The 23,899-nt window shown below is 37.7% G+C and overlaps 3 protein-coding genes across 4 annotated transcripts; 1 reads left to right on the top strand and 2 right to left on the bottom strand.

Annotated features, from left to right (window-relative positions):
• The first annotated feature begins 1,852 nt into the window (after positions 1-1,852).
• Positions 1,853-6,892, top strand: si:dkey-75a21.2 (uncharacterized protein LOC794385 homolog). Its single transcript, XM_058416160.1, has 7 exons — positions 1,853-2,010; positions 3,455-3,566; positions 3,663-3,863; positions 4,689-4,828; positions 4,921-5,187; positions 5,459-5,598; positions 5,683-6,892. Exons 1-7 carry the CDS (start codon positions 2,006-2,008, stop codon positions 6,105-6,107), a joined length of 1,290 nt encoding a protein of 429 aa, XP_058272143.1. The 5' UTR covers positions 1,853-2,005; the 3' UTR covers positions 6,108-6,892.
• Positions 6,893-8,170: 1,278 nt separating this feature from the next.
• si:dkey-110g7.8 (GTPase IMAP family member 8) lies at positions 8,171-14,702 on the bottom strand. 2 transcript variants are annotated; one of them, XM_058416148.1, is made up of 4 exons: positions 14,551-14,702; positions 11,193-11,906; positions 9,749-10,330; positions 8,171-8,935 (listed from the first exon to the last, which is right to left on the bottom strand). In XM_058416148.1, the coding sequence occupies exons 1-4, from the start codon at positions 14,579-14,581 to the stop codon at positions 8,883-8,885; spliced, it is 1,380 nt and encodes a 459-aa protein (XP_058272131.1). In that variant the 5' UTR covers positions 14,582-14,702; the 3' UTR covers positions 8,171-8,882. The 2 variants fall into 2 exon arrangements, with proteins under 2 accessions (XP_058272131.1, XP_058272120.1); XM_058416137.1 differs by lacking the exon at positions 14,551-14,702 and adding an exon at positions 13,325-14,528.
• A 5,090-nt stretch (positions 14,703-19,792) lies between these two features.
• Positions 19,793-22,937, bottom strand: LOC131369778 (uncharacterized). Its single transcript, XM_058416629.1, has 7 exons — positions 22,007-22,937; positions 21,716-21,833; positions 21,508-21,601; positions 20,774-21,061; positions 20,660-20,686; positions 20,433-20,554; positions 19,793-19,928 (listed from the first exon to the last, which is right to left on the bottom strand). The coding sequence occupies exons 1-6, from the start codon at positions 22,086-22,088 to the stop codon at positions 20,474-20,476; spliced, it is 690 nt and encodes a 229-aa protein (XP_058272612.1). The 5' UTR covers positions 22,089-22,937; the 3' UTR covers positions 19,793-19,928; positions 20,433-20,473.
• Positions 22,938-23,899: the final 962 nt, after the last annotated feature.

Below are 23,899 nucleotides of genomic sequence, written 5' to 3'. Positions count from 1 at the left end.
CAGAAAACAAGCCTGATGGTGCTAAAGTCCTCATATTTATCTCTGTTTAGTTGTATTTGGACCTTCAGCTGTACCACCAAAGAAAGCTGGCTACTTTCTGACAAAGTGGTTTATAGAGTATGTCCTGCGTCATGTGCATTCGTTTTATTGTTGAAAGCACTGTTTAAATTTTGTACTCTTGCTGATTGTTGGGTGGTTGAGATTCAGGCAGTACTAGCCAGCAGCTGGAAATAAATTGCTATGAGTTTACTGAACAAGATCTAATACTTCAGTTCATTCTCACATTTCTCACTGAACCTCTGACCTCTGGTCATTAATACTACAGAGTGGAGTATTTGCAATTAAATCAGCGCACACAAGCCTGCAAAGAGAAATAAGCAGTTTGCATTGTGCAATTATTTCCATCCACATTCATTTATTTCAGATATCCTATAAGGTGTGTTTCGTTGGGTTTTTTTTTATTATTATTATTTTAATATTTTTAAACATTTTTTTTAAAAGTCCAGGTGTAATAACCTCAGTGCCTTATGATCAGAGTTACATTTCTTTCTTCCCTGTACATCACCTGTCACTTTACTGAATATCTCTCTGTGTTTTAAACTGTATTTGTTTACTAAACTATCCTATGGAAATTATATTGAACTGCTTTTATGTTTTAATTATACTGTAAAAAAAAATAAAAACCAGGAAAGTAAAATTTTATTTGATTTGAGTATAATACTATTTTAAAATACTACTCAAAGAAAAAATGTTTTAATATAATATTTAATAAAAAAAAAACATTTTCCAATATTTTGTGTTCCTTTGTAATCTTTCTTTCTCACTCTGTCTGTCTGTCTGTATGTCTCTCTCTCTCTCTCTGTCTGTCTCTCTCTCTCCCTCTCTCAATACATATTATATGAATAGAAATTATATGATTAAACAAAAAACAAACATAGACATCATAATCTTCAACAATTTAGTCTGACTTAAGCCTGAAACAACTTAAGCCTTTTTACATTTTATTTTTTATTATAGAACTAAATTTGTGTTTAAATCATTCAGATTTTTTACAAAATGGTTGTGAAGAGCTGGTTGTATTAATTTATGTGCATGCATATGTAAATAAATTGTGCATTTGAATGTATTACATTCAGAATTATATATTTAAAAAAAAATAGATATATTGAGAGTGAATCCATTTATCTTTAAAATGAATTTTCATTTAAATCAGTTTAAATACAGGAGAGCGTCTTAGCTGGAGTGACACGGTCTGGCCACTAGAGGGTAGTGTTGCATATATAATTATTACTCATGCGCCTTTTCCTCAGCAGCCAGATAAGACGTTTTGTTTTAGTATATATATTTTCATGTATAAGGAAGCCATTACTAAGTGGTCTAGATCTACCCCTTTTCTGAACACCCACAGCCGTGCACATTACAAGAAAACTATTTATAAGTGTCATTTTAACTTTTTTTTTTATGGTTGTCTAACATTAGACCTTTTTTTCGCTTATCTCAAAATAAATGGAAAAAAAGACTGTAACCAGAGTAATCTTCAATTCTGAGATGCTCACTCTTAAGCACGGCAGTGAAGAATAATCATTTGATTTATCATGCTCATTTCTGTCGTCTCAGACAAGTCTGATCATTTCCCTTTGTTTTTCCTTTGACCTCTCTCATCAACAAGACCTTTAGCCATGCTCCATGAAGTTTTTTATTTCTTATTTTCATTCTAGCAAACAAATTTAAATACTTAGAGTCTATCGCGAGAGTCTCAACATTTTAGTCGAGACTGTGCGAGATTGCCCCTGCATACATAGCGCATGCTCAAATCTCTGCGCGTGCGCGTTTACGCTAGTGTAGCAACTTTTCACAGCGTCAGCTATTTTCGTTACACCGGTAACTCTTCTGTAAGCTACAGGGGGAAATGGCCGTGTGAATGTTTTGAGCTTTAGCTATAAACAGCAAACTTCAACCGAAGGCAACAACGGATAACACTAGCGCAATATACATACAGAGCAAGATGGTGTAAGTATACTTTGTTATTTAACTTAGTATTTTGTCTTGTTTTTGAAAGTTTGACTGATTAACGTTATTTACACGAGTACTAGGCCCTTGTTAGCTAGCATTCTTGCTAGTTGTGTATTTTCTCTGTTTTCATCAGGAATGATTCATTAATCACCTTATAATAAGTACTTTATACTATAACTATGGGCCATATATTGATCAGAAATAATTATAGAGAAATATTTTGAATTAATAATGTCTTAAAGCGAAGGATTTGGAACATCAGCAGGTTAGCAAGCTAGCTCAAGCAGCCCTGTTCAAACCCGCGTTTCGGTTCCGAATCAGTCTCTCCTTCATGTGACATTATGGACACTTAGCGCTATAATATGTTTTACCTGTGTCTGTCTTGTAATTTTTATGATTCAGAGGGTGGAAACTTTTGGATGATTTTGGACCAGAGATAGTATTAGGATGCAGTATGCGCAGTTTGTGTTGTCGCCTTCATGGCCGCCATCGCCACCGGACCGAAAGTACACAAACTCCAGGACTGCATGTCTGTCCATGTAGTCAGAGGACCAGCAGGATTCTAGTGGCCTCTTGGCAAGACATTTTATCAACGTAACACCTGCCTGTACCTGCTATTGTGAGCACACTGAAAGGAACAACCCGTATTTGTTTTGAAACAGTAAACAACTCGTGTTTTGAACGCTATACACTTATCCCATACTCCAGATATGCGCGTGCTCTGGTTAGATTCCAGTTATGCAGCCAAGAGATGTCCTGATGGTGTTTACTCCATCTCACAATACTCTGGAGAACATATTGTGCAAGGCTTTAAAAGAATGCACAGAAACCAATGTGGAAGAAAGAAAAACATGAAGTCCAGCACACAAACTGGATTGCATTTCATTAGTGACACACTGAAAAGCTCAACCTTCATTATATTGTCCATGCCGTACTCTGTGTAATAAAAAATAAAATGGGGAATTGCTTTTCAAGAAGTAAATGCTGACCAGGTGTCCGAAGTGAACATAAATCTGTTTAAATTACAGTTCATTTTTAATCAGTGTTGGAAAAATCCAGTCACAGCTCTAATCCATATGCCGGGGTGTGGTTTCTAATCGGAGGAGCCTGAAATTGGCATTTTCCAGGATGTGTTGCTGTCCTTGTGAATAAACGCCCTTTTAGTCGTTCATCATCGTACTTGGTTGTTTGTTTTAACTCTTTATCATCCAGCTTTTCAGACTTGCTGCTAAAACTGAAAGTGACATAAGTGCAATTCAGTGAAGGCTTTTCTTAAGTGTGTCATGAAATGAAAAGCAGTATAATCTGCAGATTGTATTCTACTTATTTCCACAAGTGTAATTGCTTTTTGGCTCACAGCAAGCTATAGACTGTAACTGTTTGATTGATGGGTAGTACACAGCGGTGTTGATGGTTTAAATCTTCTCCGTATCTTTCACAGGCTGGAACGCCAAAACCCTGCCTCAGGCAAGCTTAAACCTCGTATTTCAAATAAGGAACGTTTTCACTGCGTCAATCCAGAGATTAACCTGCCACTGTACCCGGCATTAAAGGTAAGTCCTGCTTTTAGAACATGTTGTACCTGAAACCTTGATTGATACAGAGATGGATGTTGGATTTATGTAGCTGATGATGCTTGTCTTCATTAGAACTGGCTTCCGTGTAATCATGAATATCACGTCTGTGACTACAAGACCATAAGGCAGACGCAGGACCATATAGATTTCTCTGCCACCTTGAGAATGAGTATATCTACTGTTGAAGAAGTACAACAGTGGGTGAAAGACTCGACCATCACCTGGAGGATTGATCGAACCAGACCACCTAAAGGACAGAGAGTTATATTTAAGGTGGGTTTGCCTTACTTTATAATGTTAAGAGGAATGGCTCATCTTGATTTGTATTGCTGTAAATTTTTCCTTGATAATGATAAGTTGAGGGTTTTCAAATTCGGCAAATATCTCCTGTTGATGTTCTGGAAATAACCAGCTGGTGCAGCCTGATTATGCAGCATGTAGGGTTGGCATAAAGCCTTCACAATAGCAAATCAAACTGCATGCTGACTTGCACGTCCTACTTGAAGGAATCGTGTACGCATCAGTAGCAATCGATGGAAACATGGCGAATAGCAAAAAGCCCGAGAGCTGGAAGATAGTTTAAAAAGATTGGGGTTGCCCTTTATTTTATTTATTTTCACGCAGAAGATGTCAGCCTATAACCTATTTCATGGCTGAAGATATGTCTCAACTATGTACAGTGGACAAAGGGTTCTGTCATGCAGAGAAATCTATTACGTTTATGTGAGGGGTGAATGTATATTATATATTAACAGTAATAAACATTTCTATTCAGGCTGCATCATTCAGAATCAAGTCTGTGACATTGTTATACATTACAGTTTCATGGTAATTAGTAAAATTGTTCAACATAGAAATGTTTATCCCTGTAACATTTTGGTTATATCGCCAGCTTTAGCTAGAAGCATGTGTGCTGAGTGGGTGTTGTATCTGCAGACTTCAGAATAATGTGGAATTTAATATTGTGGGAGGTTAATATATGTAGTGATTACGAAAAGATGATTAAGACTGACCTGTTGTTAAAGTTGAGCTTATGATATTCACATGTCTTGTAGGTGTAATATATTTTATTGTTGATGTTACAAATGTGTTAACTAGGTGGACTACAGATGCCACCACAACACAAAACCAAGAAACACCATGGAACCATCTGGGAGACGGACCAAAAACACAAACTGCCCTGCGAAAATGAGCATAACTCTCCATCGCCCACAGGGAAGCAATGGAAGGCAGTGTCGGTACGTATTTAACACGTGGGATGTTAAACCCTGAAATCACACCGTCGCTGCTGTACACTATAAAGAAATCATTTTTTGTTGCATATTTTCAGGAGCACAGATCCTCACATGCCAACTTTCCCAACACTTGTGCACATCACCAATGAGCACAATCACAACTTGCACGTACCGGATGCATTGAGATACAAGGATGTTGGACCAGAAGCCATACAGAAGTTAAAGAAGCTTTTTGAAGCTGGTCATTCGCCATCTACAGCCCTGGATGTTTTAAAATATGACCTCCAGCTCGAACTTGGAGAGGATTATGCATATGCATCAGCAGACAGATCCATCTGCCCTGACATACAGTTCTGCTACAGGTAAATGTTTCTGATCTTGTGTCTTCCAACTAATATTATGTTTAAGTCCACAAGAACAAATTACTAGATTGTATCTAATAATGTTGGCTTATTTTTGATTGTAGGGAATTAACATTTATAAAAGCAGGGAATTCTTTATGCCATTTGTTGTTTAGTGTTAACATACTAGTTAGTGCTCTACTTTTATGGTATTAATTGTTCATTTTATGTTTTGGTTAAAATGTATGTTTTTAGAATATAGAGACTAAGTGTTAATGTTACCTTTTCGCAGACTGTACCACCAAGTTTCTAAGACGCTAAGAGAATCCAGTCCATCTTCCTCCGTTCTCCCCAGCCAAGAGCCAACCTGGGTGGCAGCTGATCCAACAGGACAGACATGCATCATGGAGCACGAGATCGTCACCACGGAAGGTGAGCCATTTAAACAAGTACAATAGTATGGCTATGGTTTAAACCGTGGTTGGTGTCTGTTATTCAAGGCATTTTCATGTTCAGTTTCAGAGGTGGACAATCCCATTGACAAGCTGAAGTCGTGCTTGTCTGATCTGTGCGACATCATTGAGAAACAGCCGAGTGTGTGGTCTGCAACACAGGACTTCATTAAGGGAATTGAACGGGTCCAGCACAACCCTGTGAAGCTAGCGTCAGCCATGCATGCGTTTGGTCGCTACAGCTGTCTCCTAATGAAGAAAAGGGCTAAAACTATGCGTAGAGGTTCTCAGTGTGCTGGACTTGCCATCACTACTCAGCCTACAGCAGTGACCAGGAGGAAGACGAAGCTTGGAGGGAGGCGACGGCTGACGGTTGGAAGACAGAGCAACACAACTTCGGGGCCAGACCACGAGTACAGTCAGCCAGAAAAAAGACAGAGATGCTCAGGGCCTCATGGCTATTCACATGGCATGGCAAAAACCAAATAACTACATTTGCTTTAAAGATTTTGTTTTAGTATAGCAGTTGTCCCGTCACCCATTTGCCTGAGAGGAGGTAGACTTGAGCTTGAGTGCTATTTGATATGGGTGTATTTTGTTCTATGTATATAATTTTTTACAGACATTTAAAATGGGCTTGCTTTCAAATTCATTTTACACACCTCACCTCTCTCCATGTCTCAAATTATGCCCACAATATTCTTAAATCTGCACTTATATTTTTGTATATCCTGATTTTTTGAGATTTAGCAGAATGGCACAACTCTCACTCTCTGCTGTAATATCTGAATTCACATTTCAGTAGCTCTATACTTCTGGCATATAAAAATATACGAATAGAAATTTGACTTTGCTCTGTATAAGAATGTTTCATTCAAACATACAGGTTAATGCTGTTTCAGTGAAATGAGCTGCAGTTACCTGCTATCATCATGTATTCTGCAACTACAAAACTTCACAAGCTTCACCTTTTTTCACAGTCTGACAGATTGACACTTGGACCGAAGCTGACTTGTGGAGAGAAACAAACAAAAGCTTTGGAAAATGATGCAAGTTTGTGTGTACATGAATGTACTGTATTCTGTAAATGAATCCAGTAAGAGGAAAAGAATCTTTGTTAAACACATCACTGCTCTTGAAAACCGAGTTAGTAGAAACAAATGAGTTTCTGTGTTGAAAATGTGTATCTGGCAGTGCCATTAAATAAGTGCATTACAAAAATGCTGTTGTGAAAAAGAAGTAACAGGTTTTGTTAAATGAGCAGTTGAAAAATATTCTTTTTGTTTGTCTCATTTCTTTTAAAATTTAGTTATTGTACTTTTTTTGAAGTTGAATTCTCCATGCTCAGGCTCATGAATGGTGATGTTCTTCATTTGCTGCAAAACATGTTTCATCTTCAAAGGTTTACGCCTTCCCTCGGACCCGTGGTTATCTATGCTAAATTATACAAGCTTGTGTATAATGAATTTTATTTGTTTGCATAGAGTTGATAATAGTGATTTATCAAAATTTAAATTTGTGTAACCATGTTATTAATATATGATTGCCTGCTCATGATGGATATCGAGCTTAACCAAGCATGATCTGCTTGGTGGATTCCGATTCTGTAACAAGTGCCTAAACTCATTGTGCATACTTTATGGTTTACTCGGTAAACCCAGTAAACACCAGACTAGAAGGAGCCAATATAGTTGCTACTTTTTCCACGTATATACTTTTCCCACCACATATCTCACTGACGATCTGCAAGTATAAGCTTATTTTGAATGATTGACCTGTGTTTTGAAATGAGTCATGTAATAGTGTAGGATTAACTGAAAGGTTACTGCAAAAGTCATATACAGTCATCGGTAAAATAACATTCCGTGTAACAAAGTTTTATAGCATAACACAAATGTCACACAGTTTCAGTTCTTCATATAACAACACAGGTGAGACCCAGGGCTCAGACCAAGTGTAAACATTCAGACCTGTTAAATATTTAAGCAAGCAATCTAACGATGCACCCTTGGGCAATGAAGAAGACCCACTAGTCGTGTGTTCCAATACTTATGGTCACCTGATCGCGTGAGCGAGAAACAAAGTGTTCTATGTTCTAAGTCGTTTAAACCTGTCTCAATGTAACTACAAGGAAATGAAAGCTGAGCCTATCTGATCTATCGGATCTCAGATTTTGATCTCAAACTCTTCAGTGTACAGTAAAAAACAAAAAGAATTGGCCTTGGCGTTCCAATACTTTTGGATGGGGACTGTATGGCAGCAATTTCCCATGGCTACTATTTAGTAAGAATTAAAGAACGATGTCATACTTTTTATATTAATTTACATTTAGCTTATAATGATGTGGAAAGTGTGAAACAACTTGGTTCCTGTTTTCTCCCGTGTAGCCTTTTTCTCAGCAAACTCTCTTTTGAGTCTAATATATTAGAATGAGGAATATAAACCTTGCAGCTGGAATTCCTATCAGAGCTTCTGGTCAAACAGATTTATCTCGGTTTCATTAAAAACATTTCTGGAGAGAAGGGGAAAAAAAAAGAGAGAGAAACATACAATTTGGACCCTTTTAAAACAAGAACTTTTATTTCTTCCAAAAGAGTATGTGCAAAAAATGCAGTAGCAAAACACTATTAAGGTCTGACACATAAATAGAAGTGCTGTATTTTGGGGCTGGATATCTGCTTTATTAAAAGCTGTGATGATTGCTGGGAAACACACGATGCCCTGATGTTTATTATAGTGCTACTATATATTCAGTTTCTGAGCTATCAGAGTAGCAACATGTCCACCGATATAAGCTTTAACACTATTATTAGTTACTACTAATGACACTTTCGAGTGAAATTACAAACAGTGCAATATTCATATCACAAAATCCATTTAGAAACTTTTCTAGTAAGTGACTATACGGTAAGACACAATGGTATACATGAAAAGTAATAGATAAAAGTAAAACATGCTTCTTTATTTCATGAATATATACACTTAGGATACAGAAAAATAAAGCACTTTAGATAAGTAATAAAGCCAATATTTTAAAAATGAGCACACCTCACTCATCCCAATTCAAGTATCTTCACAAACCCCCCTTTACTGACCCTTTTGAGCGTTTTGTTGTACTTTTCCGAGGAATTGCAGCAAATTTGATGCGAATCGTGTTTGGAATGCAAAAATAACTCCAGCCTGATTATGCAAGTAAACTCTTCATCATGTAATCTCTGTATAGTGTGTACATTTGTTGTTTATTCGGGGTTTTTTTTTTTCTTTTCACTGCAGAGTGCATTTCTCACACAATGTCTGGTTGTCTTGTTCTTCATACACTGCAAACACAGAAGAAGAAGAAAATGCTATTAGATATGCAAAGAAATTATAATGCACAGAAAGTTCATAGTCAAGCGTTAAAGTAAACCAAAGGTGAAAATACTGGCAGTGTTTCTTCTATTCTCTTGAAATTTGCCGGATTAAACAGGACTCCTCCTGGCTGAACTATTTAATGACCTGAAGCCAAAAAAATTGCTGATAATTATAGTTTGACAAAAGCTATTTCTCATTAACAAAAACACACAAAAGCCAGAGGATAATAATGTCGAGCAATTTGCATACAAATCCTTGTGTTAGATATAGAAATGAATGAGCAGATGAACATAATCCTGTGATTTGTCTTGCAGCTTGCACTACTTTTGGAGCTGCTGTTATAATACTAAATTATTATTTCCTTCTATTTTCCTACTTTATATTCATTTGTCTTTCTTTTCATTTAATCTGGTCACTAGAGGTGGATTTGGGACTTGAGAACGCACACACATTTCAATTTTTTAAAAATATTTAAAATAAATATTCCATGTTTCTTTTGGTGGTGAAATATGTATTTTTAAAAGATTTAAAAAATTAGATCTATTTTTTATATGAATTCTATTTTTTAGAATTTAATTTAAGCATTGTGGTATAAACTGTTTTACGCTTTTTTGCAAATAAATTACATTCTTAGATAACAAAGCCAGATTTATGTAAGAGTAAAATTTTTTTTGTTTCATTAGACCCTTTCACCTTATACCATATTATACAGTGTCTATCTACTAAACACTCATTTGCAATACGAGAATTGTATTTTTCAAGAAGACAGATGTACTCACATTTGACAGGTAAGAACGGCTGTTCTTCATTCTGTGCCACCATTTCTTCTACTTTAAGCAGAAGCTCGCCCACCTGCTCTTGACCTCTCTTTGAATTAGTGCTGTCCAGCACATGGTAGAAGTTCAGGCAGTGCTCCATCAGCCTCAACAATTGTCCACCATCCCTTTGGAGATGCTCCTCGATTGGTGTACAGCCCAGCCAGTCACCACAAGAGAACAGTACTATGGTGTGGAGAGAGGCGTCCTCACCAAACATCTCCAAATGACTTTTAAGGGCTCGTCTCTTCCGGGAAGTGAGGGTGGAAATGACAGGAATGACCAGTAAGAGAGCATGTGGTCCAGGGTGAAGCAGCCCCGCCCCTCGTTTGATTTCCTTTCTGATGTGACGAGGTGTGCGATGGACAGAAAACCAGTCCCAGCCTGGTGTGTCCACTATTGTCACACGCCGCCCATTAACGTGAGCCTGACGGCGCAAGGACACTTCAGTATGAAAACCTGATTCAAACTTGCGTTCACCCAAGATCATGTTTCCTGCTGAACTTTTGCCTGAACCTTGCCATCCCACTAACAACATGCGCAGTTCTGGGAGCAAGAGACAGATAGAGGGACAGGTAGAGAGATGAATGGGGGAAAAAACACAAAACAGTTCAATACAAGCATTATCAGGACAGTTCAAATTCAATTCAGGTTCTTTAGAGTTTTTTTCTTCAGTGTTACCTAAAGGAATTTTATATGGAACCCTCTAGAATTCTAAATTTAACCTTTTTAACCATTTTATTTTATATTGTATTGTTTACATTGCACCACACTGCGACAAAAATCTTAGCCTTTCATTTTAAAGGCTTGTACACCTTCCACCTTCAAACTTTGGCCACAACTTTTATATTATTAGCAACAATAACTCCATAGTTTTAGTCCTGATGATATCATAGCCATCTATCACTAGGAAATAAGGGAATTGGCATACTCGCCTGTCAATCACAGTTACCGTAGACAACCTTGGGAGAGTAGACAATCTGTTGGTTCATGTATGTGGAAGAGGGTTGATAACACTTTCCTCTGAGACTATAATGGTGCCCTGTGAGCAGCAGTTCAAAACAATGCAGTTGGCTGACTTTAAATAAATCTAAGGAAGCATGAGCTGGAATTCGTTCTCCCAGTTAGTAGCTGCCGACTGACTGGGTGAAGGGCTGTTTTCTTAGGGGAGAATTGGAAGGTCAACAAATGGGGTCAAAAAATGACACTCTGTTCTAAAAGAATAAATAACAAACAGTACATTCTACCCTCTACTTTTTCCAACTAGAGATCATATTCTCTTGTTTCACAAAACCATGCTCTGCAAATACACAGGTCAAATAGTATTGTCAGAGCAAGGGGTCAGAAATCATAAATGTTGCAGCTTAACCATATATATATGTAACAGAGAACCGTGAGAAGATCTCACCTCGTGGTGGTGATCTAAACATGGGTGACATCACCTCTGTATCACCTGTGATCATTTGCTGTCTCTCTTCTCCTTGGACCATCCATTCGCTTGAAGGTGTAACAATCCTCTCATTCATTGCAAAGAAGGATCCCTCATTCTCCTTCAGCATCTCTTCCAACTTTTGCAGAAGCTCATCAACTTGTGTGCTGTTGTCAGTGCAGCTGTTGTCCAGAGCATGATATCGGTTCCCACATTTGTCCACCAGTCTCTGAAGGGCCATTCCACCTTCTGTGATAAACTCTTCTACACCGTTGCCCCAGAGCCTGTCTGCCCTGGTGAACAACACTATAGAGAACTTCCACACGTCTGTCCCGGCTGCCTCCACGCGATCCACCATGCCCTTCCTGTGGAGTTCAGTAAACGGCTCTCCAATTGGCACCACTAGCAGGACAGCATGGATACCTGGATAACACAGATGCCTGATATGGGCCATTGTGGAGTTCTGGCTGTCCAGCTTTTCTCCTGCTGCATCTTCATTATCCATATTCCATCCAGGAGTGTCCACCACAAAAAGGAGACTGCTTCCCAATGTCTTCATGCAAAGAACGGGTTCTTCTGTGCAAGGCCTGACCTGTAGATCCTCTTGGCCAGTAATGGTGATGCAGGATGAGGTTTTGCCAGAGCTGTGATAACCCAGCAAAAGGATATGCCTCTTTGACAGACAAGGTGACTCTAACAGAAAAAAGGGAAAAGTTAACAACAAAGGGAGTGAGGTGATGCAGAAACCAAACCACAGCTGGCAGGTTTTATTCAAAGCAAGTGAGACAGAAAGTAATCCAGGGGGCAACTGTATAAAGACACAGAGATGGCAGAGATTATTAGCTATTATTAGTTATTGTATCTATTATAACAATTATCTATATCCTATAGGCAGAATTTCCTAAAGAAATCTATGAAAACAAATATGCAGTCTAACAATATACAAGTGATCTTGCAAGAGCACTAGAGTCTACTAGAGGTATCATGAGAAAATCTTAAAAGTAAGCCAAGATGTAAATTTATTTCCAGGATTAGGGAAAGTGTCTTATTTTAGACTTACTCAAGGTTTCTGCTTCATTAGAAGGTTTTAGTCTCCCTTTGCTGTTATAATAACCTACATTAATCTTGGGAGGAATTTTGGATCTGGGGAATTTTGGGAGCATGACTGTGGGATTCTGTGCCCATTCAGCCACAATAGCATCAGTGAGGTCAGGCATTGATGACAGATGAGAAAGCCTGGCATGCAGTTTGTGATCCAGTTCATCCCATAGGTGTTCAGTGGGGTTCAGGTCACGGTTCTGTGAAGGCCACTCGAGTTCTTCCACTTCAACCTTGACAAACTCTATTTTCATGGAGCTTGCGTTATGCTCATGAAAACAGTCATGCTGGATCAGTTTTGGATCCCTTTGTTCCAGCAAATAGGAGCTCTTAATGCTACAGTATACAAAGACATTTTAGAAAATAGTGTACAAAGTCCCATGTATAGGTTTAATGGCCAAGCATTCACATATGTTTGTCCATATTTCCATACTTCCAAGAGGCCCATGAAGACATAAGCATCCATGTTTTTTTCAGAATAGCCAAAGGTTCTTATCTGTCCATCAAATAAGGAGTGGAGTATAAAAAGCAGCAAGTGATTTTATTGTTGTGCATGTCCACTAAATTCTGGCACACTGATAGATATCAGGATTGTTTAGTGGATGATATAATAGCACACTATATGTTAAAACATCACTACCATTGATTTTGATGCATTTACAGTTTGCACCAATGCAGATCAATACATAATATTATGTTTTGTCATCTCTTAATATAATATGATCTCAGTGTCTTTGACCGTGGCATGGTTGTTGGTGCCAGATGGGCTGAGTTGAGAATTTTAGAAAATGTTCTCCTGCCAATTACAATACACGACACTCTCTAGTGTTTACACAGAAGAGTACAGAACCATCGGTTAATCTTTTTCCAATTTTCTACTTCCCAGTTATGATGATTCTATGTGCACTATACCCTCAGATTCCTGTTCTTGGCCAACAGGAGAGGAACCCTGTTGTAACCCATCTGCCTCAAGGTTCGACATGTTTTGCATCTTGACATGCTTTTCTGCTCACCATGGCTGTAGACAGTGGTTATGTTACTTGTTGTAGTATTCCTGTCATCGGGGAATTGTCTTCTCATCCTTTTTACCAACCAGGCATTTCCATTTGCAGAACTGTTGCTCACTGTATTTTTTTTTACATCATTCTGTGAAAATCCTAGAAAGTCAAGTCAAGTCAAGTCAAGTCAAGAAGCTTTATTGTCATTTCAACCACATTTGGCTGTAATGAAACGTTTATCCAGGACCCTGGTGGTACATAGACAACATACAACATATAATTACAAAACAGAAACAACAACACAGAGCTAGGGACAGAAGTTTGTCCTAGCTACATAAAGTGAAACCAGGTGCAAACAGTGCAAAGACAAGTCAGTGCAGAAACTGGACGTCCAAAAAAACAACACAAGACAGGACACATAGCGCCGAAAAACAACAATGTGTAACATAACAAAATGGAATGTGCAAACTTGAGAAACAGTAAAACCAGGTATCTAATAACATATATGGTTGTAAACATATATATGGCAGCAAGATCAACAGTTTCTTGAAATAATCAAAGCAGACCATCTGGAGCCAACATTCATACCACAATCAAAATCACAGAGACATATTTTCCCTGCTCTAATGTTTGATGTGAACATTAACTGAAGCTCTTGCCTATCTGCATGATTTTATCCATCACGCTGCCGGCATTGGTTTATCAAGAACATGAATAAGCAAAATGACACATGTTCCTATTAAAGTGGCAGGTAAGTGTGTCCCTGATATTTGGATGCGTGTGTATAGCATAGACTACAGTACTCAGTTCAACTAAGTAAATTCTCTGCAGGTTATTAGTCAGTGCTGTACAGTTTCAGACTCAGTACGAGACCTTGGATTTGTCACCCAACAGTGGTTAATGAAAGGATATCAAACCTCTGATCTGAACAAAATCGAAACTGCAGTCTCAGACGGTTTCTCACAGGTTCCTTCGATAGATAACGATTCTAGCTTTCTAGACATGGTCTACACTGAAGCATTTGTGAAAAAGGAAAACCCCCTGTAATCTGGTTCCCCAGTGGGACACAGCAACAAACCCATTAGAATGCTAGAGCCACAACGATTGCAAAACGATAGTCCTTCTCGGAGAGACAGCATGCAGGACAAACCCCGAGATAGAGACACTACACATAGGCAGTGCCAGGTGTGTGTGAGACATGCGTACATACTGAGGAGGATAATGTTTATGTAGAGACTTACCAGGATTTGAGCTGAAGGGAACTGTAGCCATCTTTGTGCTGAGCTGCAGTTCCTCTGTATACCCCCTCCTACCCCCTTTCTCTCTCTCTCTCTCTCTCTCTCTCTCTCTCTTCACATTCTTTTCTTCCTCTCCAGCAGTATCCCCGCCCCACACTTCTATAGAACCAACTCTGTGGAGGAAATCACATGTTTCTGATCAGATAAATAAAGGGGAAGTGTAATAATTTAAGGAAAGAAATAACAGATAGTTGTGTAGCACTTGAGCTCCAGGAAATCAGCTACTGCGATGAGTTAATATCGTGGGTAACTTTTTAGGCTGGTTAACAAAATGCTTAAATGTCCAGGACATAATCGAAGAATCGAAACTTTGGGGAATCGATCAAGTTGTGATCGCATTTGAAAGAGGCGTCAGCTGTTAAGTGTGTGCGTGCGCGCGCGCATGTATGTATTTATCAAACGTGTTAATGTAATGGACATGCTCATTAACGGAGTATTGTCTCTGTAGTAAAAACTAATTTATATGACAGATATTGCATAATCTAAAGCTATCGCTAGATTGATTTACAAAAAAAACAACATAAAATTAAAAGTATAATTGTTGATACAGTGAAGTATGTCAAGTTGTGTTTTTTTTTTGTTTGTTTATGTATTTCTACTTTTTAATAATAATAATAATAATCACACACAGACCATGTCTCCATGGACCTCAGTTGATGTATTGGAGCAGCTTCATGCTGGACCAGGTTTGGGCCCTTTAGTTTCAGTTGAAGGGAAAATCTTAATGCTACAGAACTTAAAGATGTTCTAAACAACTGTGCACATACAACATTGGGGCAACAGTTTGGGGGAATACCACACATGGCATGGAAAATTAGGTGTACACATACATTTGGCCATTTAGTACTTTGTGTAGATGTGTAGTTATACATCAGTATGAGCAGAAATTAGTTATTGTAACGATTTAAGCTATGATCTACTGTCAACCAATCTTTATATATCAGTAGCACTAATGTAAAATTCCTTTATGACAGTTCTGCTGAAAAAGAAGTGGTTCTTCGGATGGTCCTTCATCACCTATCATCTCAATATACCTGACCCCAGAGTTAAATGAGAAAAATACAGAATTCCAATTGGTTAATCTTGTTCTTCCCCAGCTGGTAGCCAAAACAAAAAAAATGTGATTACACAAAATAAGGGACATATTCATTTGATCATTTGAGGTTTGGAGTGGCTTTGGAATTATCAAATGACAACTTTTGTGTAGAAAATGTTATTTTAGGATTTTAGGATTTAGGATATTTGAGGATTTAAACCTTATCCTTGGGGGCTGCACCTGAGCTACCACTGCCTCACCTGTGGTAAGTGGGGGAAATTCTCCACTATGGGGGGGTTACAGTGCTTTACTTTGCATTGCGCTGTCTCACACTACTCTATGATGGAATATGCTCTTATTTCAACATACCCCATCTCTGTGACTTTAACCATGGCATGGACGTTGGTAACAAATGAGTATTTAACAGGTGTGAGTATTTCAGAAATTGCTGATGTCCTGAAAATTTCACACACAAGAGTCTCTCTAGAGTTTTCTATAGTGTGTGTGAAAAACAAAACAAAACAAAAAATACAAAAAGCAACAGTTCTGCTGATGTTTATACGAGCACTCAGAGGAAAATGTGAAGATAATTTTGAGCTGCCAGGAAGAATATAAATAGTAAATCAAATAGTTTCACTGTGCTGCTGACACATGATTGGCTGATTTGATAACCGCATTAATATGCAGGTTTCCCTGTCTTAGTGGACGGTGAAAGCATAATGACAAAAAAGGTGGAAAACTGCAGACCTGGCAACAATAGGTTCCACTCTCCAGTACAGTAGATATGGCACTACCATAAACAAATGCAAAAGAGCAGAAGATGAAGAAGAAGAAACGAATAAGATAAGACTGTCTCATGACATAGAAACGTGCTTGTTTGTGGAGAAATGTTTGCAGACTGCTGCAGCATAGTAGAAAACTGGGCTAATGAATGGGGTTTCCACTTTTCAGTGGCAAAAATCCTGGTGATCTGCTTCACAAAAATCAAAACAAACCCAACAGTGAGTATTAAAATGTACGGAGGTCAAATTGGTCAAATTGCCAACACTCACAGTGTAGTTTTGCAACACCATAAAGTGTGTTTTTACACTACATGGATACATGTATTTTCACCATTAGTGTTAAATATCCAACATCCCCAGTGTTATTTAATATCACCAGTTAGTATTTTTTACACTACACTGACACATACTGATGAATTCAGTTAATTACAAGAAGGAATTAAAGCTGACAAAACTGTAGCAAAGGTTATTTTTTAAAACAAGGTGGTCAGTCAGGGATCAGTCACCATTCATTTTGGCTCTCCTAAAAATAAATAAATAAAATGGTACATTTTGCATTTTGGTGATCAAATCCAATAGTTACAATGAGCAATAAAAGGGAAATTTAGACCAGTGAGAATAAAGGCACAATGTACAGGCCCTCATCTGTACCATATGCACTTTGTAAATCAAAAGGTTTGTTAATCTCCAGGCTATCAGCCTTAATAACATCCTTCTCTTCTCCATGACTTTGTAAGCATGACAATGTTCACTAAAATAGTCAATCCGAAGCTTCATGACAGCAAAATAGATAACACAGTCTAACAGAAGTATCTTGGTTATTTTAGAGAATACTGGCATGTCACCCTGAATAGAACTGCAGATGACCAGGCCTTCCCTGTACTCTGTTCCATTCAGCCTTATCCAGTTAGTTGAAAAAATGTCTTTATGTATACTGACATTTAGAAACCTTGCCAGCATCTCACCATCATCAATATCACTCAAAATTAATGTTTTTATTGGTCCATATTCAGTGTGCCTTAATGATGATGTCTCCCAGTGATAGGCTATAGCCATATGATGTTTTTTTGCAAGTGATTTTGTGATGTTCTTAAAGTTTTTCGCGTGTTTTTGAATACCCTGTGCTTTGCCTCAAATCTCATACTCCACATATGTATTAAGGGACCTATTTTTCGAATATTTGCAGGATAGTGGATCATGTAGTGATGTTTTGGTATAAGATTTCTATGTGGATACAACTGTTTAAACAACTCATGGTGTTCAGCTATTAAATATTTAAGATACACTGTCATGCCTTGAGTAATAGATGGAGAAAAAATTATGTTGAATATTTGAAGTAAGAGGAGCAATAAATGGCAATTTTGATTTCCCTCTGGCACAACATCACCAAAAATCAGAGGAAGGTTTCTAACAATTAATCTTGGTGGGATGGTTCTTGCGTTCCAAGTGTCCATAGTCAAAAGCATAAATTCTGGAGAGCAATTTGTGTTTTGACAAAAACTTTTCTGAGAGATGTTCAAAAAGTAACTTCATCTCATATTGCGCCACCCCTTCAAGAACATCATGCATAATATCAAATGCAAAATTATTACAAACGTGAAAAAAATTTAAACTGTTCAGAGTGGAATTTCGTTTCAAACCAAGGACAGTGGATCCGTGAGTAGCAGATGACAGTTCCTTGCAATGCAACTCAAAAACCTCCTTGCCACACAAGACAATCTTTGGGTCATCCTCACTGTAAACACACTGTGCATCATCCTTTTCAATCAAACGACAGAAGTAACGACCACTGAAAGACTCTGAGAAACCTAGAATTGAATGCATCCCTAAGTTGTCCCCCATCACCTGACATATGGTTCCATAAACCCGATCAGTAGAGATTGGAAGGTCAAGCCCATCATGCTCTAATATTTTAATATCATCAATTAAGGGCTGCAGAACAGGATTAAAGCCATATTTTTTAAGATCCTGAGCATGAAACAGTGCTACTAAATGAATGTTCATTACTGCTGAATTTATTTTTGGTGGCAGATTTCTGAGGACAAAGTAGAGAGCACCAATCTTGTGAACACCTTGTTTTGAACCAAGTGGGTTTGCAGTTTCAAAGTTATCATAGTACAACTGAATCTGAAGAGCATTTTGATGTTTAGAAAACAATGGATGTGTCTTGAAAGAATTTCAATCACAAAAGTCTTCAATAAGCTCAGACTTCGATGCATTAATTGTACTAAGAAGCCTACAAATATCAGCATTGTGGCACAAAGATTTTAATGTTTTCAAAATGAGAATATAAACAAAAGTGTCTTTAACTGGTACCTGGTCATAAGTGCCTGTTTGTTTGTTTCTCCTAGTGTCATAACCTAACATGATTTCTTTTGGCTCAATAACTCCCCACTTCTCGCTAAAATATTTGGTTCTTTTTGTTTCAGTATTAAAATTTGTCAGTGGATTGTCAAATTTATTTAGACTGTGCTCTACCATAGATCTTATTGGGTCATCAGTTGGAAAAGCCAACACCACATCATTCTTAACTTGACTGTGTATTCCTGCAGCAAGTTCTTCCAGTTCACCCACAATATTTGAAACAACACTGTTTGCAACACCACTGGACTGGAGTTTTGCAATGATAGAGGCATAAATGGTCTTTGTATCTACAGTATTTGAGACACACTTGATTCATTGTTTTCTAAACATTCAGAGTAGGAACGACAATCATCTGCGTCACTTAACTGTGGACATGACACTGCTTCTATGCCACCAAACTGAAAAGATGGACTGTTGGACTGATCCTGGGGTTCAACTGGAGATGTCTGGCCTGTTACAGTCTCTGTATTACTATTTAAGTTATTTTGGTGACTATTATTTAAGTGTTTCCTGAGACCAGAAAAAGTTGAAAACTGACGTCAACAGCCACCTTGTGCACAAATTAGCCTGAACTTTAAACTGGGATAGAAACCATGATAAGTTCTTAAGTGAGTTAACAATAACTGGCTGCTTGCATGCAAATCTTGACAGATGAAACACCTAAACATTCTGTATGTCACAGTTCTAAACTCCTTACCTGTGCAAACTTATACCCAGATAAACCTCAGCTTTGAACAAGAGACTACAAGACCTTAACTGAGGTACAAGCAATTAGTTTCTCATAAACAAGACCTGACAAATACCACAATGTTTCTTATTGCTTACTAGTTGAGCTGCTTTGCCCATAGTTCACGAACTCTTGGGGTCTCATTTGTTGTTCCAACATCAATGTTATAAATAGTTGTCTGGATAAAGGTGTACATCTGGGCCAGGGACTCTTCATAAGACAGGTTAAATACAAAGTGGGATTTAAACAATTCATCAAATGCAGCTAGGGAGCTGGTTCCTTGGCAAGGGATGAGCTGTTCGTCCACAACAATGTAGAACCTGTCAGTTGCGCTCTTGGTTCTGCCAACAGCAAGTAGGTATGGCAGCTGACCTTCTCTTCCCTTCAGGTGGTCATCAATGCTGCAGCAAGACTGCGAAGCACACAATACCACAAAAAGACAGTTAACGCACCATTTCGAAGGAGTGACCCAAAACCTTTGATGAAACCATGTCATGATTGCTGCAAACGTATTTGGAAACCCAACATTCACTCAGTTTCCAGTTTATTATATACACCTATCTAAAAGTAACTGCAATTGAACAATAGTTCTGTAATACATCCTACTTATAAAGTTAGTAATCCAATTTCTGCTTGAACTACTGTAGGTAAATTTGTGAAGCTGCATTTTGTAATGCCATTGAACTGCACTGTGTAACATCATATGTTTTAACGTTTCATCTATTCTCGTTAATATGAACTGGGAGGACAAAAATATATTAACTGCAGATGTATTGAAACACTTCTACTAACAAAATTAGGTTCAGCACCAAGAAAAAAAATACTCCAGCCACCAAAATGTCCATTATGTTAAATCAACAACTCAGTTTCAACAATAGCTCAAGCCAAAACAGGCAGAACTATTTTTAAAGTGTACCTTGTGAAAATGCACAAGTTTGTCCACAGCATCAGTGGGGCTTATTTTGACCCTTCTGCGTCCAGCTGCAGGTGGCAGGAGATGGAGAAGCAACAGCAGGGAGGCCATATCACTGTCCCAGTCTGGCAGAAAATAAGAGTTAACAAAAAAAAGAAACATCTGTGACAAAGGCCATCTCTGAGGTCTAAAGCTACATATGTTACATAAGCTATTATATGTATCCTTACTAGTTTCAGCATCTTCAAGCTGTTCAGCTGCTTTCACAAGGGAGCAGAGTTCTGTGTCAGTATACCAAATGCATATGAAAAAAGAGTAAATATTAATATTTAGTGTGAACTTACCAATCCTTTCACATCTAAAAATCTAGGAAAGACTTGTTTGAATGTCTCTTTCATCTTGTGAAAGACACTTGCTTCATCACTTGCATGAACAAGAAATGCTATAGCCTCCTTGCAGGCATCTCCCTCCAGCTGTGTCACTGTAGCAGCTGCATGTCTCCTGCGCTTTGGTCCTTGTTCAGGGCTTGAGGCTGAGGGTGGACTAGCAGGACGCTGACCTCTGTTTCTTGTGCTGGTCTTCAACCGCCAAGCTAGGAACCCTGTACCTTTTTTAGCATCATAGAAGTGCTCCTGTGATGTTTCATTTAAAACAATTGAAAACCAGCCAACAAGAAGGAAAGGAAAAAAAAAAAGGTCACTGATCTTGACATAACATTAGAGTCTAAAATGCAGTAATATATATGTCACATACACACTAACAGGCAACAGTAAACTTGGCCAAAAAAACCCCAAACATTTTTATAATATATATTAATTAAATTCATTTTAGTGACTGTATAATTTTTTACTTTTGATTTGTATTTATTAATACAAGAAGTGATTTTAATATTTTGTCTATTTGTCTAATTAGAGAAGATTCAGAACTACACCTCTTAGTAAAACACATTACAGTCCAACAGCAGCACAAAGACGACAAAAATTACCTTAAGACTGATTCAGCACCTCTTTAAAAAAAAACAACAACTGAACAAAAGATTCTACCTTCATGCTTAATGGAGTCTTTAATCACTACTCACATAGCCCTTTGGAGAGAAGGGATCCTTCAGAGAGGGAAACAACATAACAATCCCCAAAGCATACTTTTCCATCTGACTTCGGGTTGGGATCCTCCTGTAAAAGACAATCCGAAAGCTGGCATGAACAAAATTTAAAAAGCCATGCAAGAGTGTCAGCATAGAGTATATAGAGTGAATAGTTAAAACAAATTTATATTGTTCAATCTACCCATGCTTCTCAATCATGTGAGCAACCAGTATATTGACAAGCTGTCTTCTGGTGCTATGCTTCCATGAAGAGTCCCTTCCTGACCACCTGATTTTGTCAGCAAAGCATCTCTGACCATCTAATCACAGAAAAGAAATGAGATGAGAAGTGATACTCTGGCTCCAGAAATAGTACAGTATTTATGAAAAGCTAGCTAAATGCAAAACTGTCTTAATGCTACCGTGTTTTTTTTCCATATTCATTTGCAAACACTGAATTTCAACAAATAAGGATAATTTAAATGCTTAGTACCTCCTTTGCAGCTTCCGAGTTTGATTTGCTTGTTCTGGGACAAGCAGATTCTGTCCTCTCTCCAATGATAGGAACACCCCATTCAATGCAGCTATCTCCTTCACTTGACGAGTGGGAGAGGGTATTTGTAAAGGATAAATTTGTAAAATCAAGCATTATATTATTTAACATAAGATTTGTATTTTAAAAGTAAACAAAAATGCACACTTATTTCAACTGAATTATAAAGACAGACCAGACATTGTCTTGAACTATTAGGCACAAGTCAGGATTGGCTTCAACCAGCTCAAGAAGTACGTCGTCTTCCACTGCAGTGTAAGACTCATCAAACATGGAGAGTCGAGCTCCATCTGACAGTCCAAATTTGCATTTGACTGCAAAATAAATAATTTCCTCAACGCAAAGACAAACTGAAGATATATAAACTTTCTTGCACAGTTTGAGAAGATGAAAATTACACGAGCACACAGCTCCCTATTAAATCACTACCTGTTTGTGAACAGACCATTTACCTGTTCTTGATGCATAGAGATGAATATTGACAAAATAAATATTAGTAAACTGATTTGAAATCTCTGTCTTGATGAATGAAAGTGAATGACAAAGTTTAAAAGTTTATACTTTCAGAATGACCCTTACATTTAGGATTCTACATGCTAATAAAGTGCTATCAGTTGCTCACCTTCAGTGATGAAATCTGTGTATGAGAATCCAGACTGAAGTTTGATGTATTTCATATATCCGTCATACTTGACCTTCACCAGCATGTTTCTATCTGATATTGAGATATGTCTGCTACTGATGCTCTGTAAAGCCTTCATAACGGCTCTAATCTGAGGTGCTGTTAATTGGTGATTTCTGAGGTTGGCACCTCTAAATGAGCTTCTCCTCTGCAGCAGAGGTAAGTTTTGGTCTTGCTTTACTGGGATGGTCTTCATGTCTTCAACTTTTGACTGGTAGTGTGTATGTATGTGTGTATATATATATATATATATATATATATATAATATAATATAATATAATATAATATAATATAATATCATATATCATATAATATAATATAATATTATGACAGTATATATATAATATAATATAATATAATATAATATAATATAATATAATATAATATAATATAATATAATATATGATAGAAAAATATCAGCGAGAATCACGGGGAAGGTGTACAAGACAGTGGTGAGACCGGTTTAGATACGGTTATACGGTTACGGTAGATACGGTTTAGATATGGTTTAGAGACAGTGTCACTGAAGAAGAGACAGGAGTCAGAGCTGAAGATGTTGAGGTTCTCTTTGGTTGGACAGGATTAGGAATGACTACATCAGAGGGACAGCTCATGTTGGACAAAGGGGACAAAGTTAGGGAGGCCAGATTAAGATGGTTTGGACATGTTCAGAGGAGGGAGAGTGAGTATATCGGTAGGAGAATGTTGGACATGAAGCTTCCAGGCAGGAGGCAAAGAGGAAGGCCAAAGAGGAGGTATATGGATGGAATAAATGAGGATATGAAGCTAGTGGGGGCAAGTGTTGAGGATGCAGAAGATAGGGATAGGTTGGAGAGAGATGATTCGCTGTGGCGACCCCTGAAGGGAAAAAAAAAAATATATATATATATATATATATATATATATATATATATATATATATATATATATATATATATGTGGAGAACAGCATCACGTGGAAGCAGGGAGCGAGAGAAATATATATATATATATATATATATATATATATATATATATATATATATATATATATATATATATATATATATATATATATTTCTCTCGCTCCCTGATTCCACGTGATGCTGTTCTCCACACTCCAATACAGTAGGTGGCGGAAATGCACTCTTTAAGTTGGTCTGCCGACCGCC

Source organism: Hemibagrus wyckioides, linkage group LG02 (genome assembly GCF_019097595.1).
Source record: "Hemibagrus wyckioides isolate EC202008001 linkage group LG02, SWU_Hwy_1.0, whole genome shotgun sequence".
Lineage (NCBI taxonomy): Eukaryota > Metazoa > Chordata > Actinopteri > Siluriformes > Bagridae > Hemibagrus > Hemibagrus wyckioides.
Note: the sequence above shows the minus strand (reverse complement) of the source record. Positions and strands in the feature narration are given on the sequence as shown.